Here is a 19,472-nt window from a genome sequence, read left to right as displayed (position 1 = left end):
TTAATTTTTTTAACCCCTCTGGCATCACTCATGGACAGATAAAGCCACAATTCCAAGATTCCTAACACCCTGGTCTCCGGATTCAAGGTACAACTGGCAATAGCCTCTGTCCACCAGGCAGGTGATGGAAACCAGTTTGCAAGTGTGAAGCTGGCTGGTGGGAAGATAAGGAGGGGGCTGAAGGGGCTGTGAGGCTCTTTTTTTTTTTTAATTAATTAATTTTTTGGCTGCGTTGGGTCTCTGTTGCTGCACGTGGGCCCCCTTCAGCTGCGACGAGCTGGGGCCACTCCTTGCTGTGCGCCGGCTTCTCATTGCAGTGGCTTCTCTTGTTGCGGAGCACAGGCTCCAGGCACACGGGCCTCAGCAGTTGTGGCTCGCGGGCTCCAGAGCGCAGGCTCAGTAGTTGTGGTGCACAGACCCAGTTGCTCAACGGCATGTGGGATCCTTCTGGACCAGGGCTCGAACCCGTGTCCCCTGCATTGGCAGGCGGATTCTCAACCACTGCGCCACCAGGGAAGCCCAAGTTATGATCTTTTCTTTTAATCTTTTTTTTTCCCACTTTTCCCAAGTGTTTAGTGTTCTACAGCAGTACCTTAAAATATTTTGGGTTAGTTGTTTTAAAATTTCATCTGAGAACTAAGACTACATGAGGTTTTTTAATGTGTAGAAGGAGCTCAGAGACCCTAGTAAAAAAATGACTCAAAAACTTAACACTGTTGCACAAACCACCTTGACTGAGTTTCTCATCTGTTTGTCAAGGAAACAAAAAGGAGTTGGTGCTTTGTAGTGCTTTTGATTCCACTGCATCCACAGATTTTAGTTATAGAACACTGGAGAGATGCACATCTTGTGGAGAAGTAGTAGAACCTAGTTACTCCTTCTGGAAAAAGGCAGCAATTCCGTTTGTGCTTTAGAACATTAAAGTATTTCTGGCTAAGATAAAGATAGTTTAAAAAAAGAAACTCATTGTTTTTCTTGTTCTCTTAGAAACATTGAAATAGAGGCTGTTTGATGAAAGAAATAAAATGTTTAATACGCTGGGTTTAAATTTTGGTTGCAGCCTTTTATCTTTCTCTCGTCTCTTCCTTCACTTCACTTGCTAGTGATTAGTTTCACTTACTTTCACCCTATGGTTCTTTGGTACCCACCAGAGGTGGCTGGGGGGAGAAAGGAGATTGATTATTTCCTTTAGTGAAAGTTTCACTGTTAGAAGGGAAAAGATTTTTTAATGTTAGGCATTATAACTTATCATTTTCAATTAAAAAAAGACCCGAATGGATCCTGTGCTGTTTTTGTGTTCCCTTTACTGTCATTATAGTTTTAAAATGGTAGCATGACGCATTATTTTAAAATGATGATCTCTGTCCAAGAGGCAGTCAGTATTACTTGAGTTATTAACATTTCTTTTATAGTGTATGCCTATGTCCAAAGATACAGAGTTCAGAAAATTAATTTAGGAATATTGGGTGCTTACTCTATGTAAAACTTTATGTTAGGTCGCTCGCTGAAAGAGATGGAATTATAAGGAACTTAACGTTTCATGACTAAGATAAGAATTGAACAAAAATAACTTGTTCTGGGAATGATAATATGAGTTTTTACATGCTGTACCAGTTTCGAAGAGTTATCACTTTTTGGTTGGAGTGAAGGTATCATTCACTGAGCACTCTTACTAGATATCAAACATATACATACACACATACAGATATATATATATATATATATATATATATATATATTCCTATCATCCTAACATAAGCTCTGGAAGGTAGGAGTTATCCCCACTTAAAATTCTTATAAACCGAGGCTTAGGGAAGTCAATTGATTATTTTGAGGAAATTGTCAGACCATTTTTATAGTATAGGAAAGGGAAACTGCCTGGTTTCAGGGTGGCTAAGCATAAGCTTAATTTTTTTTCCCCCCTTGGTTTTGTTCTCTGAAGGCAGAAGGTGAGAGTGAGTGGGAGAAATACAAGAAATACGGTGGATTCAAAGCCTGAGTTGCTTACAATTACTTTGTTATTATTTAACAATGTTCTTTATTAAGTTTCCAATCATTAATACAGTTAACTTCACAAACATTATCACTAATAGATTTAGTAATAAATAGTTAACATTTCCTGAGTTCTTATCGTGTGATCTCATTTAATATAACAATTCATGAGGTATTGATATTATGTAATTTTTATTACTTAGTAAGGCTATTAGTGATATATATGTAAAATTACGCTGGTGAAGGGAAAATAATAAAGAAAACGTTATAGATGATATAACTGAAGCACTTGAAGGCTCAGTGAGGTAAAATTAATTGTTCAAGTTTCATAGCTAGTAAGCAGTAGAGCCAGAATTAAAATCTAAGCAGTCTTGACTCCAGCGCCTACTCTCTACCTTTGTGCTAGACTGCGTTCCACTTCTTTCAAAGTCTATTGGTATTTTGTAGTGTTCCATAGTGTGGTATATATAGTATAATGGTTCCCAAACAGCCCTTGTGCCTGTTTTTTCCCAGCTTTTTAATATATTATTGACATGTAACATTGTGTAAGTTGTGATGATTAGATACATGTATAAATTGCAAAATGATTACCACAAGATGTACGTAGTAACTTTCAAGTATATAATGCCATATTGTTAACTATAGTCACCATGTTGTATGTTAGATCCCCAGAACTTATTTATCTTATAACTGCAAGTTTGTACCCTTTGACCAACGTCTTCCCATTCCCCCACTCCCTGGCTCCTGGCAACCACCATTCTACTCTCTGTTTCTATGAGTTCTGTGCCTGTCTATTTTGATGATTTCACTAAGCTGCAGAGGTGAAAAAAATTCATTAATTCGTATATAGCAATAAATTGAATATAGAAGCAGATATGAGAACTTAGCTGTCTTCTGTTGAGCCAAAACATTAGATTTTCAAGAATGTAAAACAGTGCTACTCTCCTCACTAAATTTTTTTCTTTTGCAAATATAGTTATTTTTAATAAAATATGTATAACTTATTAACTGAATGGTTTTATTATTTTTAATGAATTAATAGATATTTTAAAATTCTTAGTTTTAATTTATAATACAGTAAAGAGCATAGATGTAACTAACCCACATAAGCAAAAGCTCTTTGGGGTCTTCAGTAATTTTTTTTTTTTTTTTTTTTTCTTCAGTAATTTTTAGGAGGGTAAAGGTATCCTGAAACCAAAAGGTTTGAGAATTCACTGATTTATTGATATGTTGTAGAATGACCTTTATTAAGTTTCTGCAACGTACACATCCATTGTCTCTCATCTTAATACTGTGTATTGCCCAGGGGTTACCAGATGTTATTTTATAACCATTTAATTACTGTTTTTTAATTTGTGAGATCATAAGTTTGATAACTTTTTATTTTGCCAAATAAGGATGTAAAATACACTACCATTTATATTATCACTATCATTTTATAAATTACCACTTTATATGAAAAATTTGCCTTAATGTCCTTGTCTTTCAGGTCTTAGCTCATCTCCTTAGAGGTTGATCCCTATCGTCCTAGCCAAAGAGCCTACCCTACCCCACTTTGCTCCTATCATTCTCTTATTGCATCACCCTATTTTATTTTCTTTATATACCTTTTCCCATTATAAGATATTACCTTATTTATTTGTTTATTTACTGAGATGCATGTCCCCTCTCACCCCCAACTAGAATGTAAGCCCATGACAGCAGGGACTTTGTTTTGCCCACCACTACATCCTCAGCACCTTGAAGATGGTGTAGAACATAGAAAGTGCTTAATTAATGACTTTCTTATATCTGACCACAGAGCACACTTCGAGAATTGTTGCTATAGAGGTTTTACATAGTTTTGTTTACATAGATTTACATATGTAGGGGGATATACAATATTGTATAGTGGTTAATTGGCAAAGTACATGGGCTTTCGACTCCAATAGGCATTATAATTGTTACTTAACCTCTTAAAGCCTTTAAATAGGAATAATAATAATACAACACACCTTATGTGATTGTTGGTGGTATTAAAAAAGATAATTCAGGGCTTCCCTGGTGGCGCAGTGGTTGAGAGTCCGCCTGCCGATATAGGGGACACGGATTCGTGCCCAGGTCCGGGAAGATGCCGCATGCCGTGGAGCGGCTGGGCCCGTGAGCCATGGCTGCTGAGCCTGCGCGTCGGAGCCTGTGCTCCGCAACGGGAGAGGCCACAACAGTGAGAGGCCCACGTACCGCAAAAAAAAAAAAAAAAAAAAAGATAATTCATATAAAGTGCTTTGCAAACTACCTGACATTTAGAAAGCTCAGCACTGTACAACAGAAATTAACACAACATTGTAAATCAACTACACTTCAGTAATATATATATATATATAAAGAAAGCTCAGCAAATGGTAACTATTGTTGTTTTTAAATGCAATTATGGTATGTATTTTTATTACACCATGTTTCATGCAGGCCTGTGTGCTTAAGCTTTAAATTCTTCCAGTTAATCCTGCATACCCTAGGTGAAATTTTAAGGTTAATAATCCAAAGGAATGAACACAGATTTTTTAGGCCTTTTTATTAATACTAGAGAATGCCTGGAAAACACACTAATTTGGAAACTATTTATCTGCTTTGAGTATTTCAAGAACCTATTTGTATAAAAACATCTTGCAGTTCTAGAAGTTCATAGAATTTAAGAATCTTTCATATATTTTTATAGCTGTTGTGCTAATATGAAAATGCATCTCAAAGAAGGGATTTCACAGGGACAGCAATATCTTTAGTGCTGCTGGATTTTTAAAAATAACCTATCAAAAACAAGGGGTTTATAAAAATTTAAGTTGGAATAATAAAGACCAAATATTAATCATATTTTCATTTAAAATTTTAAATTTGAAATTCAAGATTTTTTTAAAAGAAAATTTCATTTCAAGACACATTTTGGAAGATCAATTTTACTTTGTTTTAAAAGTCTTTAAAAACCTGGTAATAGAAAAGTGAACAGCTTTTGAAATCCATTTATAGGTCATCCTTACACATATATACTGTGTTTAGTATAAACTAGGATAAGAATTCATCTCTATTCTCCTATTGATTCTTATCCTCAGATTGCCATGTACAGTACATATGTATAAACTGATAAATGTGGATAAGATACAGAGAAAATAAAACATAGCAATAAACAAAAAATATGAATTTGACTTTGTACAACAGCATTTTCTAGAAAGTGGTGATGTTTAGTTTAGGTTGTCACTGTCAAAGCTTAGGTACTACGAAGTTAAAGTTAAACCTGTTTCATGCTGCTAGACTTTAGCACCTTTAATAAAATGCTTCATGAATTTCCAGAAGGAGTGGGGGATGGGCTGTTCAGTATTTTCCAAACTTATTTGACCATGGAGTTCCTTTCATTTCTAGCCATCTCATGTGATTACTGTTCTACGGAACGCACATTGGGAAGCTTTGTTATGGATGTTTTTCTAGGAAACCCCCAATTAAAGAGCAGAGAGAACCAATTTATATTTGTGTGTAGTAAGAAAGGCTTCATGGAGGAAACAGTTGTTCAAAAAAGATGTGAAGCAGGTGAAAGAAGGTATCTCAAATACAAACAAAGGTGTGAAAGAATCAGAAGCAGAGAGTGAACAATCAGAAGTACACATAGACAAGTGAGGATGGAAAAGACAAAGAGAAGCAAAGAAGCAGTAAAAACCATGATTTTTAAGACACGGTGGGGAGGGGAAGGTATGTTGAAAACAAAGTAACTATGTATGTATAGGCACAAAAACTACAATAGATAGTGATTGTAACACTGGACCAAAATTACTTTTTTGTAATACTGGTAGTAGTATATTTTCGGATTTATTCAAAGCTTTTAGAATTCAAAAATTGAAGTTAAGTCTGTGAGCCCAGATTTTTAATGTATTTCATATTTTAAAACATCAAGTAAAAATGTAAATTTATAAAAACATAACTATTAAGCATAGATTATCATTGTAATGTAAATCATCAGCTCCTCCTGGTTTTGCTGCTTCCTTTGACTTTGGTCTTTTTGTCTGAGGTACGTTTATAATTGCTTTGTGTGATGTAGCTGGTTGGGTTGGACTTTAGTATCTTCTTGCCATATTTAACTCCCCTGACCAGTGCTTTCGGAACCACCTGTCTATGTTCAGTAGTTCAAAATTGCCGAAGTTTTGACTTCTTTCTTGGCCAACTTGGGAAACGTTTCCCTAATGGAGTTTAAATCCTTTCTTTTCCCTAGGAGAGATTCTTTGTTACGGAAGGTTCTTTCCCTCAGGGTCAGACTCTCTCTATAAGTGGGCCATGACAAAGGTAGAGGGGGGTGAGTCAGGGGAGTTTCCTGAACTGCACAGGAAGTAGGGTAAGGAGTTTGTGGTGAAAGTGAGAGGAATGGGGGTGGGTGAGTAGGTAGGAAAGAGATAAAGACAACTAAGGACAACGAATGAACTTCTTTTGTATTATGCCAACAAAAGTATTGTATTTTGGTCTTTAAAATAGCAATACCTGAAACTGATATTATGGTTTCCAAAAATAAATGATAATATGTTTGGGGGAAATGTTCAGGAGCCACTATAATAATCTAACCAAATGACAAAGATTTGAAAGAATATAACTGGTAGTGGAGAGGACAGAAAAGATCTAAGAGGTATTTAGAAAGTAGAATTCGGCAGAACTTGCTGACCAGTTGGATGTACGGGATGAAGTTAGAGGAAAGCTTGGAAGATGGATCCTGTGGATTCTGTCTTGGGTGACAGGAAATTTGGGAGGAAATAGATGATAAAAGCAGGCTTGCACACATGGAGTTGGAGTGTCTGGAGGGCATCTGAGACAAGTTGTTTAATAGATAATTAACCATTTTGATAGTGCTTATAATCCTAATATTTATTGACAGTTATATACTTGATGCAATTCTAGGAGTTTTTTGTGTATTTTGTCATGTAATCTTGAGAAAAACCTTTGAATAAGTGGGTACTATTATTTCATTGTATAGATGAGAAAAGCATCTCATTGTATAGATGAGAAAAGGTCATGCAGTTGGAAATAGGGGCTGGGCTTTGAAACTAGTTCTGACTAACTTAAATATGTTCATAACCACTATATTGTATTTGGGAGGGAGCTTTGGACTAGAGATGGAGACTTGGGAATTGTAATCATACTGGTAGTAGTTAATGAATGAGCACTTCAAGGGACACAGTATTTTAAGTGAGAAGAGAAAAGGGCCAGTGAAAGAACTTGGGAAACACCAGAGTTTCAGAAGAAAAGGTGTCCTAGGTAGAGGAGAAGATCAGAGCAAAGTAATTTCTCAGAAATTAAGGGAAGAGAAAGTTTGCCAGTGGAGTTTCCAAGGAACATGGTTCTGGGAAAAGGCATGATTGTACTGGGGAGAAGGGTGAATAGGACAATTTCTGTTTCTGATGATATGACAAACTAGATATTTTGCAGAGAGACTACATTTTTTTTGCCCTAAAAAATAACTAAATCCTGCAGAAATTGTAACAAACATAACTTTTAAAAATAAACTTTATTCTAGAATAGCTTTAGGTTTAAAGAGAAGTTGCAGAGATGGTATAGAGGGTTTTAGCATACCATGCACCCAGTTTCCCCTGTTGTTAACATCTTACATTGGTATATGGTACATTTGTTACAGCTAATGAACCAATACTGATAGGTCATTATTAACTAGAGTCCATACTTTATTTGTGGATTTCCTTAGTTTTTGCCAAATGTCTTTTTCTATCCCAAAATCCCATGCAAAATTCCACATTACATTTAATCATCATGTCACTTCAGGCTCCTTTAGACTGTGAACAGTTTTGAGGAGTATTGATCAGGTATTTTGTAGAATGTCCCTCTATATGGATTTGTCTGGGGAATTCTCTGGTGGTCTAGTGGTTAGGACTCTGCGCTTCCACTGCAAGAGGGCCTGAGTTTGATTCCTGTTTGGGGAACTAAGATCCCTCAAGCCGCTAGGTGCAGCCCAAATGAATAAACAAAAATATGCGTTTGTCTGATATATATATTTTTTCATGATTAATTGGGGCTATAGGTTCTTGGAAAGAACACAGGAAAAGTGCCATTTGCATCACATCGCGTCAAGAGTATCCTGTCAACATGACTTATCACTGATGATGCTAACCTTGATCACCTGGCTGAGGCAGTATTTATCAGGTTTCTTCACTGTAAAATCTCCCCCCACCCCCTTATCAAACTATACACTTTGGAAAGAAGTCACTGTGCACAGTACACGCTTAAGGAGTGCAGAATTGATGTTCCACCTCCTTGAGGGGGCAGTATCTTTGTGCATGGAAGGTTACAAGCTTCATTTTTAATGCATTACTGAGTATGCTGAAAAAGTTAGGGCGCTCTCTAAGGGTCTGTTCTCACAAAAGTGAAGAGTCAGCTGAAGCAGGAACAATGAGCTGTGAGCAAACAGAAAAGGCAAGGTTGCTCTCAAAGGCAAATGCCCATATTAGCACTAATGGGAAACTAAGCCTTTGGCCCACAGCAAAATGGAAGAACCCTCTGAGAAAGATGATAAATTGGACCAAGGTCAGTACTACCCTGATTCTGCCATAGCACTTGCAAGTACACTTTGAGAGAAAGCTTTTTCTGGTTAGGCTCTTTGAATTCCCACAGATAAAATTCAACAGAGAATTACCAAACACAAGGAAATAAGTCACTTTGAGTGAGATTTGATAGAAACAAACCCCTAAAGACTTAAACTATTAATGATAAGATACAAAATATAAAATAATCATGTATAAAATGTTTAAATTAATAAAAGGGGCTGCTCTTCGTTGCGGTGCGTGGGCTTCTCATTGCGGTGGCTTCTCTTGTTGTGAAGTGCGGGCTCTAGGTGCACGGGCTTCAGTAGTTGTGGCATGCAGGCTCAGTAGTTGCGGCACGCGGGCCCTAGAGTATGCGGGCTTCAGTAGTTGCAGCACACAGGCTCAGTAGTTGTGGCGCACAGGCTTTGTTGCTCTGCAGCATGTGGGATCTTCCCGGACCAGGGATCGAACCTGTGTCCCTTGCATTGGCAGGCAGATTCTTAACCACCGCACCACCAGGGAAGTCCCAGAAGGCAGATTCTTAACCACTGGACCACCAGGGAAGTCCCCCAACAGCATTTTAAAATTAAGGTGTGTACATTGTTTTTGTTTAGACATAATGCTATTGCATACTTAATAGACTACAGTATAGTGTAAACATAACTTTTATATGCACTGGGAAACCAGAAAATTCATGTGACTCACTTTATTTCTATATTTGGAACTTTATTGTGGTGGTCTGGAACCAAACCTGCGATACCTCTGAAGTATGCCTGAACTGAAAGGAAAATTTACCAGCTTTGTTATCCTAGTGAGAGAGTTAAAATGTAGCTGTTAATTATTGGTAGTTTAAGCAGATACAAAATATGTAAAAATATAATTTATACTATACTATCATATCTGATTTAACTGACTCACATATGGAGAGTCAGTGCTATGTGCTCTAAAATTAGAAAATGTGCATTCTCTTTTGAACAAACAAGGAATATTTAAACCAATTAGTGATGTGTACTGGCCCCTAATGCAAGATTAGTATAATTTTAGATCCTTTGTATCATGCAGGTTCATGTTCTTTAGCCATATAGTACTTTTAACTTAGAAGTTAATAACCAAAACAAAAATTTCCCCTTTGCTTGGAAATTAAAATGTGCATTTCCAGATAACTCATGGATCAGAGAATAAATCATAGTAGAAATTTAAAAATACATAGCACTGAATAGTAATAAGAACACTACATCAAAACTAATAACTCATTTTATTGAGTGCTTACCATTTGTTTATTTGGGATCCATCAGTGATCCCACTGATGGGATCCATCAGTGATCAAGATTTCTGACCTTGTGGATCAATAAATATAATGGAAAAGTAAATTACCTATTATGGTAGAAAATGAAAAAATCTTATGGGAAAAAAGTAAAAAGAGCAGGGTAAAGGGCATTGGAATTAACGGTGGAGATTGGGGGACAGGTTGCAGTATTAAAGGAAGCACTTAAAATAGGCTTCATTGAGAGAGTGAGAATTAGGTAAAGACCTGAAGACACTGAGTTAGCCGGGTGCATATCTGGAGGAAGAGGATTCTAGGTAAAGGGAACAGTTAGTATTAAGACGCTAAATTATGAGTATATCTGGTATGTTCAAAGAATAGTGTTCCAGAACACTATGGCTAGAATGGAGTGAAAGTAGACGAGGTCAGAGAGATAAAGGAGATGGCAGATCACGTAGGGCAAAGTCTTTGGCTTTTACTTAGAGCAGAAGTAGTAACCATTGGAGAGTTTTGAGCAGAGAATAACATGCTCTGACTTACCTTTTAAAAGAATTCTCCACTGCCATGGCAAGAATAGACTATAAGGAGGAATGGACAGAAGCAGAGAGACCTATTATAAGAGTAATGTAATAGTCTAGGTGAGAGATGATGATGGCTTAGATTGCAGTGACAGGGATAAAGGTCATAAGAAGTAAATGATTTCTGGATACGTTTTGAAGATAGAACGAATTGCTGACAGTATGAGAAAAAGGAGGAATTAAAGATAATTCCAAGATTTGTGTCCTGAGTGATAGAAGGATGGAGTTGTCATTAACTACGTGATGAAGGCTTTGAGTAGACAAGATTTGGGAGAGATCAAGAGTTTAGTTTTTAACATGTTGAGTTTGAGGTATCTTCTAGATACTTCAGTGGAGACGTCATGTTAGACAAGTAGGTATATGGGTCTTGAGTTAAGAAGTCTGGGCTGGGATGCAGTAAAGCTGTACCTAAGGGAAATTTGTAACCTTAAATGCAAGAGGCTGAAACTTAGTAAGCTAAGCGTCTTTTGTTTAAAAAAAAAAAAACAAAAAAAACAGGCAAAGAACAACAGAATAGGCCCAAGGAGAGTAGAAGGAAGGAGATTAAAAATAAGAGCAAAGAATAAGTACAAAAGAAAGATAAAATAGAGAGGGTCAGCAAAGACAAAACCTGCTTCTTCAAAAAGCCCAGTAGGGGCTTCCCTGGTGGCACAGTGGTTAAGAATCCGTCTGCCAATGCAGGGGACATGGGTTCGAGACCTGGTCCAGGAAGATCCCACATGCTGCAGAGCAACTAAGTCCATGTGCCACAGCTACTGAGCCGGCGCTCTAGGGCCCGCAGGCCACAACTACTGAGCCCGTGCACCTAGAGCCTGTGCTCCGCAACAAGAGAAGCCACTGCAATGAGAAGCCTGTGCACCGCAACAAAGACCCAATGCAGCCAAAAATAAAATAAATAAATTTAAAAAATAATAACACTAAAAAAAAGTAAAAGGTAAACCTTTGTCAGGACTGATCAAGGAAGAAATAAAGAGGAAGCATAAATAAACAATATTAGGAATGGAGAGGGGGCATGACTACAGATAAAGTAGAAATTTAAAAATCATACAAACAACTTTATGCCAATAAATTTGAAAACTCAGATGAAATGGACAAATTCCTTTAAAAATTAATAATCCAAGAAGAATTAGAAAATTTGAATAGCTCTGTAAGTATTAACCAGACTGAGTTAGTAGTTTGTAAAATCTTCCTATGAAGAAAACATCAGGCTCATGGAATGGACATCTTTGGCCGGAGGGCAAGAAGGTCTCAGGAGAGCTCAAAGTTGAATGAGATCATATGAAAAGGATGTAAGAGCTGGCTTGAAAGGGATTTTACTAGCTAACTGTGGGACAGTTTGTACATCAAAAAGAATGACAGTAATGAATGAAGAAAAAACTCCCTGTGTCTATAGTTACATTCATTAAAAGAAAAGAGAAAGAGAACAAGGGGAGGGGCAAGAAAGAAAAACTCTTTATAGAAGAATGGCATCTAATAAATTGCATACTTTTTGTATGTTTAATGTTAAATGACTAATATATATATATACGTTTTTAAAATTAATAAATAGCTTGTCCTAGGTGAGGACATGGAGAGACATCTGGCCATTGTAGTAGACAGTGTTCCAAATATTTGAAGGAGGAGGGAAGGTAAGAACTGAGAAGGTAGCTATGATGGATTATGTAATTAAGGGAGGGTTATTTTCAAATGAAAGTCACTTCAGTATACAGAACTAGGGAGCCATTAACTAGTTTGTTTTTTAACAAACTTTTTTTTTTTTTTTTTGCGGTACACGGGCCTCTCACTGTTGTGGCCTCTCCCGTTGCGGAGCACAGGCTCCGGACACGCAGGCTCAGCGGCCATGGTTCACGGGCCCAGCCGCTCCGCAGCATGTGGGATCTTCCCAGACTGGGGCACGAACCCGTGTCCCCTGCATCGACAGGCGGACTCTCAACCACTGCACCACCAGGGAAGCCCTTAACAAACTTTTTATGATTATTAAAGTACATTGTAAAATTCAAACTATACATGTGTTACAAAATGAAAAGTAATTTACCCATCACTTTCCTCTATATGCCAAGTTCCATTATTAACAGTTTCTTATTTTCTTCTTATATACGTTAACATTGTTGTGCAACCATCACCAACATCCATCTCCAGAACTTTTTTTCATCTTCCCAAACTGAAACTCCGTACTCATTAAAAAGTAACTACCCATTCCTCCCATCCCATAGCCCCTAGCAACCACCATTCTACTTCCTCTTTCTATGACTTTGACTACTCTAGGTACCTCATATAAGTGGAATCATATAGTATTTGTCTTTTTGTGACTGGCTTATTTTACTTAGCATAACGTCTCTTCAAGGTTCATCCATATTATCTTAGCATAACGTCTCTTCAAGGTTCATCCATATTATGGCATGTGTCAGAGTTTCTGTCCTTTTTAAGGCTGAATAATATTCCATTATGTGTGTGAGATTTATATATACGTATATCACATTTTGTTTACCCAGTGTGTTCTTAAAAGAGAACTAACTATAGACATAGATTTTTTAAAATTACAAATACATCTTCAGCTTTACATTAATAATTTTCAAAGCCTAAAGTAAATGGAGAAAATGTCCATAAAAATATTGGCTTAATATATAGAATATATATATTCTTAATATATAGAACGCTTATTGGCTTAAGCAATAGAAAACCTGAAAAAGGCCTAGAACCCAGCTGGTTTAGCAGCCATACGATCATGTATGTGTGTTTGCTTTTATTAACATGTGTTTTGTGGCTGAGTATTAGTTTGAAATAATTTTTTGTCTTCAAAATTTTAAACAAGGCTGTTTTTCATATCCAAGTGGATGTCTTTGCAAGGCTGCATCAGATCTCATCAAATTAAAAAATAATCTCTATGATTTACATTCAAGGTTGTAACTATTCAGGATTCAATCTGTATTATAGTTATTTGTCTGTGATGAATAATGCTGCTATGGATACTTTTGGGCACATGTGCAAGAGAGGAATTGCCAGATTGAAGGGATGCAACTGTTTGACTTAACAAGTATGTGTTGTCAATTTGTTTCTCATTTAAAATCCCATTAAAAGTACTTTAAAGTGATCAATAAAACCGACAAATCTTTAGCCAGACAAAGGAAAAAAAAAGAAGATGCTAATTACTAATAGCAGGAATGAAAAAGGAGCAACAGTACAGATCCTGCAGACATTGAACTTCTAGAAGTTTTGTAGTTAGATTTTACAGTTAGGTCTATAATGCATTTCGAGTTAATTTTTGCAAATGGTATGAGGTGTGGGTCAAGGTTGTTCTTTGTTTTTTTTTAATGGATGTCCAACTGTTCCAGTACCATTTGCTGAAAAGACTGTCCTTTCTTTATTTCTTCATTAAATTGCCTATGCACCTTTGTCAAAAATCAATTAACCATATGAGTCTATTTCTGAACTCTATTTTGTCCCATTCATCTGTGTCTGTCCTTTTGCTAATGCCTCACTGCCTTGATTACTATATCTCGTTCTGAAATCAGGTAATGTGAATCCTCCAACAAGATTTTCAAAATTACTTTAGCTATTCTAGGTCTTTTGTCTTTCCATTCAAATTTTATTTTATTTATTTTTTTAATTAATTAATTAATTTATTTTTGGCCCTGTTGGGTCTTCGTTGCTGCATGCGGGCTATCTCTAGTTGCGGCGAGTGGGGGCTGCTCTTGTTGCAGAGCACGGGCTCTAGGCACGCAGGCTTCAGTAGTTGTGGCTCGCGGGTTCTAGAGCACAGACTCAGTAGTTGTGGCACACAGACTTAGTTGCTCCGTGGCATGTGGAATCTTCCCAGACCAGGGCTTGAACCCGTGTCCCCTGCATTGGCAAGTGGATTCTTTTTTTTGCTGGGATTTTGATTAGGATTATATTGAATCTATACATTAATTTGGGAGAGAATTGACATCTTAACAATATTGAGTCTTCCAACCCATAAGTATGGTATATCTCTCCACTTATTTAGGTCTTCTTTGATTTCTTTCATCAGTGCTTTGTATTTTTTTCTCTGCATACATACCTTATTTTGTTAGATTCTACCTAAGTCTTTCTTGCTGTTATAAATGGTTCTACGTTAAAAAAATTTTTTTTCTATTATGTATTCTGCAACTCTACTAAACTCACTCACTAGTCCTTGTACCTATTTTGTAGATGCTTTGTGGTTTTTCTATGTAGACAAATCATGTTGTCTGCAACAAAAGACAGTTGTAATTTCTTCCTTTCCAATTTATATGCCTTTATTCCTTTCCCTTGTCTTACTGCACTGGCTAGAACATCTAGTTGTAGAGAAAGGGTGAAAGTGAACATCCTGCAGCTTTCAGTATTTCACCTTTATGTATGAGAAAGTCTGATCTTGGGATAGGCAAAGATTTCTTATGACACCAACAACACAATCCATTAAAAAAATTGTTTTTATAAGCTGGACTTCATCAAAATTATGAAATTTTGCTGTGTTAAAGATGCTATTAAGAGATGTTTATAGTGGTTTTATTCATAATTACCAAAACCAAAAAAACCCAAGTACCCTTCAACAAACAAACTGTGATACAAACAAACTTTAGGACATCCTTGAAGTGGAATATTATCTTACAATAAAAAGAAATGAAATGTTATGTTTTGTATATTTTACCACAATTTTTAAAAAAATGATTTAAGGGAATTCCCTGGCAGTCCAGTAGTTAGGACTCTGCGCTTCCACTTCAGGGGGCACGGGTTCAGTCCCTGGTCTGGGAACTAAGATCCTGAAGGCTGTATAGTGTGGCCAAAAAAAAAAAAAAAAGACTTAAAAAAAGAAATGAAGTACTGGTACACACACATAGATACATGTCAAATGTATTATGCTAAGTGACTCAAAGGTTATGTATTATATAATTTCATTTATGTAACTCTCTGGAAAGGACAAAACTATATGGTTAGAGAGTGGGGGTAGGGAGAGGGTGTTCACTAAAAATGGGCAGGAAGGATTTGGGGGGGTAATAGAACTGCGGGGGTTACACCGCAAAATTTGTCAAAATTTATATACCTGTACATTAAAAAGGGTGAATTTTGGTGTATGTAAATCAAACCTCAATAATAAACCTGATTTTTTTTTTTAACACAAAACACCAACACAATAAATAAGATGACTTTCTGTTTATCCACATCTTTGCCAAATCTTGGTACTGTCAGCTCTCTTTAATTTTTTGCCAGGCTTGGGGGGCGGGTAAATGCTGTCTCCTGATCTTAATTTGGATTTTCCTGATTATTAATGAAGTTCTTTTTTGATTGGCTATTCAAGATTCCTATTCTGTGAAATGCCCATTTGTTTCTTTTGTCCACATAAGAAGTTACAAGGAGTTTCTCCCAGTTAGAGGTATGTCTTTGTACTCTCTTTATGATGTCTTTTTGATGAAGAGAGGTTCTTAATTTTAATAATATTAGATTTATATATGTATTGTGGTTAACCCACTTTTTATTATGGTTGGCACACTGTGTTTGGTTTAAGAACTCTTTCCCTACCTTATGGTCATAAAGATGTTCTCCTGTGTTTTCTGCTGAAGCCTTTGGTTAGCCTATTGTATTTGTCCTTATTCCATTCAGAACTGATTTTTTTTTTTTTTTTTTTTTTGCGGTACGTGGGCCTCTCACTGCTGTGGCCTCTCCCATTGCGGAGCACAGGCTCCAGACACGCAGGCTCAGCGGCCATGGCTCACGGGCCTAGCCGCTGTGTGGCATGTGGGACCTTCCCGGACCGGGGCACAAACCCGTGTCCCCTGCATCGGTAGGCGGACTCTCAACCACTGCGCCACCAGGGAAGCCCCAGAACTGACTTTTGTATATGACATGATAAAGTTCATTTTTTTTCCATGTAGAAACACCATTGTCCTATCTACTTTAATGAATAGCATTCTCCTTTTTTCCCAGTGATCTGCAGTGCTACCCCTGTCATAAATGTCAGTTAACACAGATCTGTGTATGGGCTCTCCGTTTGGTTCTAATGGTCAATTTGGCCATACCCATGCAAATTCCATAGCCTGTTATGTGACATCATGGTATCTGGGAGGCCACATTCTTCTACCTTGTGTCTTTTTATTCTTAGGCCTTTGCGCTTCCATATAAAATGGAGAATCAGCTTGTCAAATTCCTTAATGTATTTTATTAGGATTTTGACTGGAATTCTATTGAATGTGTTGATCAATGTGGAGGAACTGATCTGATATATATGATAGTCTTATCCCTATGGTACTTCACTCTTTGTATTTAAGACTTCATTATCAGGTTATGTGGTTCCTTTTTATTTCTAACGGAAATTGTTATTTGCTAACAGTATCTACTTCAGCAGACACAGAATTTTATCAAGAATTTTTCTGTAAATATAGTGAATGATATTTACAGATTTTCTAAGATAAAGCCATCCTTAAGTTCTTGGGATAAATAAAAGACCATCTTTATACACTAACGCTGCTTTTGGCATTTTTGTGATCCACAGATCATGGGTCCATGTAATCTCAAGAAAGAAATTTTTCCAGCACAGTTAACACACAAGTCTAATTATTGATCATAAAAAGCAAACTAAGCAATGAAGTGTTTAAGCATTCATTTATTTTGGTAGCTCACAGTGAGTCAGGATCAGAGGAGATCTATTGGACTAGTAGTTTCTAGACATGGGCCAATCAATTTAAGAAAATAGAAAAACTAAAGGTACTGAAATAGGATTGTTCGTATTTCCAATTGAGGACATTAAAATCATTACCATCATTTCATAAAGAATTTTAATTAGCAGAAAAATAGGAAGAAGATAATAGAGAACCATTCTTTAACTTGGATACATTTTGCTTCAGGAAAAATAAGCTGCTATGTCCTTATTTTTCTCATTTCTCTGCAAACCAATGGAAATTTCATCACAGGCTATGGCCAGAATTTGGGAACTGCTGCACCAGGCCATATTATACTGCTTCTTGGAAATTTTTCTATAGTTATTAGATAGATGGAGAAAAAAGGGCACAGTACCTGACTTTGACAGCTGATTGGCTGACATATTATGAAAGTGTTATGGAAATTAATTCCTCTAAGTTTTTGGTAAATATATAAGTTTATAACTCTTGGTTTCACATATACTTTCTTGGTGGTGGTGGCGACGATGTTGAAATATCATATGACACCCTGGTTATAAAAAGTTGATTGTTTTCTCACAAGTTACTCTTTCCTAATCTTGTGGCATCTCTCTTCCTTCTCTGTTAGAGAAGTATCAGGTGTGGAGAGTAAGGTGGATTATTGTGACATAAACTTAAGTACATAATTACTAAGATAAATTTGTTAAAAGAATTGATATGATATATTCTAAATGTACAGTGGAAATGTTTTGGGAATTAATTTGTTGGGATTAGCCACACTAGTATTTCCCTTCATTAATGTAAATAATAAATAGTTGTGCTAATACTCATTGAAGATGAAAAGGAATAATCTGCTTTTTTTGGCCTCAAGTTAGACTATGGAAGTAGGCAGTCAGTCAACAAAAACATAATAAATGGCTAGTTTGTATTCAGCACTATGAAAGATGGAAAAGAAGTAAATGATATAATTCTGTTTCAAAGAGTTTACAATCAAGCCAAGGAAAAGCTAATGTGTGAAGCAGTACATGATGTTAAATATAAGAGCAGTGTAAGTTCAGAGTTAAGAAAGATGGAAGTGGTTTCAAGAGCTGTCTTTGAGGACCAGGGTTTTGACTTGGGTTTTGAGATGAGAATTCAAATAATAAAAGGAGAAGAGTAATGTCATTTTAGATGGAAGAAATAGTGTGAACATTTTTTAAAATCCATGAACAGACAGCTTGGCTATTAACCAACATTTGAATCGTTCTTGAACAGAGTTTTGGTTATAATCAACTTTTTAAAACATTTCGCTTATTAAATGATATGTACATAGTTACTCTGCATAGTTATTAGGTGTAAGCAATTAAACAACTCATATAAATCTCTATATTTAGTATTACTATAGACAAACCAAGTGTTTCTGAGGTCAGCTGAGAAGAAAACTGGTTGAGTTGAAGCCCTTGGACTTCTCCGAAGACTAGGGTTCCCAAGTGATTCCGCTTCTGATTTTTTTGCAACCTAGATGTTTCACAAGCCTCCTAGATGTCAGGAGCCAGAATAGAGCAAGGGAGTCCTGGAATTGGAGGAGCTAAGAATAAAATAGCCTTTTCTCTCCCTGTTTTCAGAGGCCAGGGTTAAAGAGAAAGAAACTATTGTCATACATACCTTAATTTAGATTAGTTTAATCAAATGGCATTTTCCCCTCATACTCACCTGATATATACTAGCTTACAGGGAAGGAAAACTGGGAGAAAACAACTGCTGTTAGTGAAGTATTTGACTTGTTCTCTAGTAGGTACTATAAACAGACATTTAACATATATTATTTATTCCTTCCAAAGTCTTGAGCTATTATATTCATTTTAAGGATGGAAATAAAGGCTCAGAGACATATAATTTTAGTCAAGGTCATGACTCAGTTATTGAGGTAAAATTTGAATTGATGTATGTCTGAGTCCAATTTCTGTTTTCTTTCTGCTATACCATCCTCTGAAAGGAATAATTCTGCTATATGTATTTGAGACAGGACTCTCCTTAGCACTAAGGTGGGGCAGATTACATTATTTATTTGATATTCCTCTTTTCCCCAGCATTTTCGTATTAGTGAAATCAGGGTAAACTTGAAAGAGTAAATGTTATGAAAGAGCAATGGTGGGGGGTTGTTGTTTAAGACCCTGTAATATAGACTTACAGAAGATGGATTTGGTTAACAAGGGACAGGAGTAAAAGGTTCAATCTCCTTCACACCCTAGATCATTGCTTGGTGTTATCTAGGAGACCCCAAAACATTTGGGGATAATTGATAAGAGAGAGAAACAGATAATTTGGAGCATGGGGGAAGATGAGGCCTGGATGGGGATGATTTTAGAAGGGAGGCTTTGGTTAGTATTCATTTATTCAGTAGAAGATATTAATTGTATACCTGATAAATAGTTGATTGGCATTGAGGTACCAAGCCAGTGTGCTGAAAGAACTCATGGTCTGATGAGGAAACATTTATAAATGGATG

The 19,472-nt window shown here is 36.5% G+C and overlaps 1 protein-coding gene across 7 annotated transcripts in view; it reads left to right on the top strand.

Moving 5' to 3' along the window:
- Window positions 1-19,472, top strand: part of RPRD2 (regulation of nuclear pre-mRNA domain containing 2) — an 84,508-nt gene that overhangs the window by 8,322 nt on the left and 56,714 nt on the right. Inside the window, exon 2 of one of the 7 annotated variants that reach the window (XM_089915996.1) lies at window positions 8,030-8,151. The exons of 5 other annotated variants lie outside the window; for them this stretch is intronic. In XM_089915996.1, coding sequence (XP_089772122.1) covers window positions 8,030-8,151 — 122 coding nt within the window. One more of the 7 variants, XM_089916001.1, reaches the window with a different exon arrangement.

The sequence above is a fragment of the Delphinapterus leucas genome, chromosome 1, assembly GCF_059928025.1.
Source record: "Delphinapterus leucas isolate spDelLeu-1000000601 "Yukka" chromosome 1, BTC_Dleu_Yukka2, whole genome shotgun sequence".
In the NCBI taxonomy this organism is placed as follows: domain Eukaryota; kingdom Metazoa; phylum Chordata; class Mammalia; order Artiodactyla; family Monodontidae; genus Delphinapterus; species Delphinapterus leucas.
Note: the sequence above shows the minus strand (reverse complement) of the source record. Positions and strands in the feature narration are given on the sequence as shown.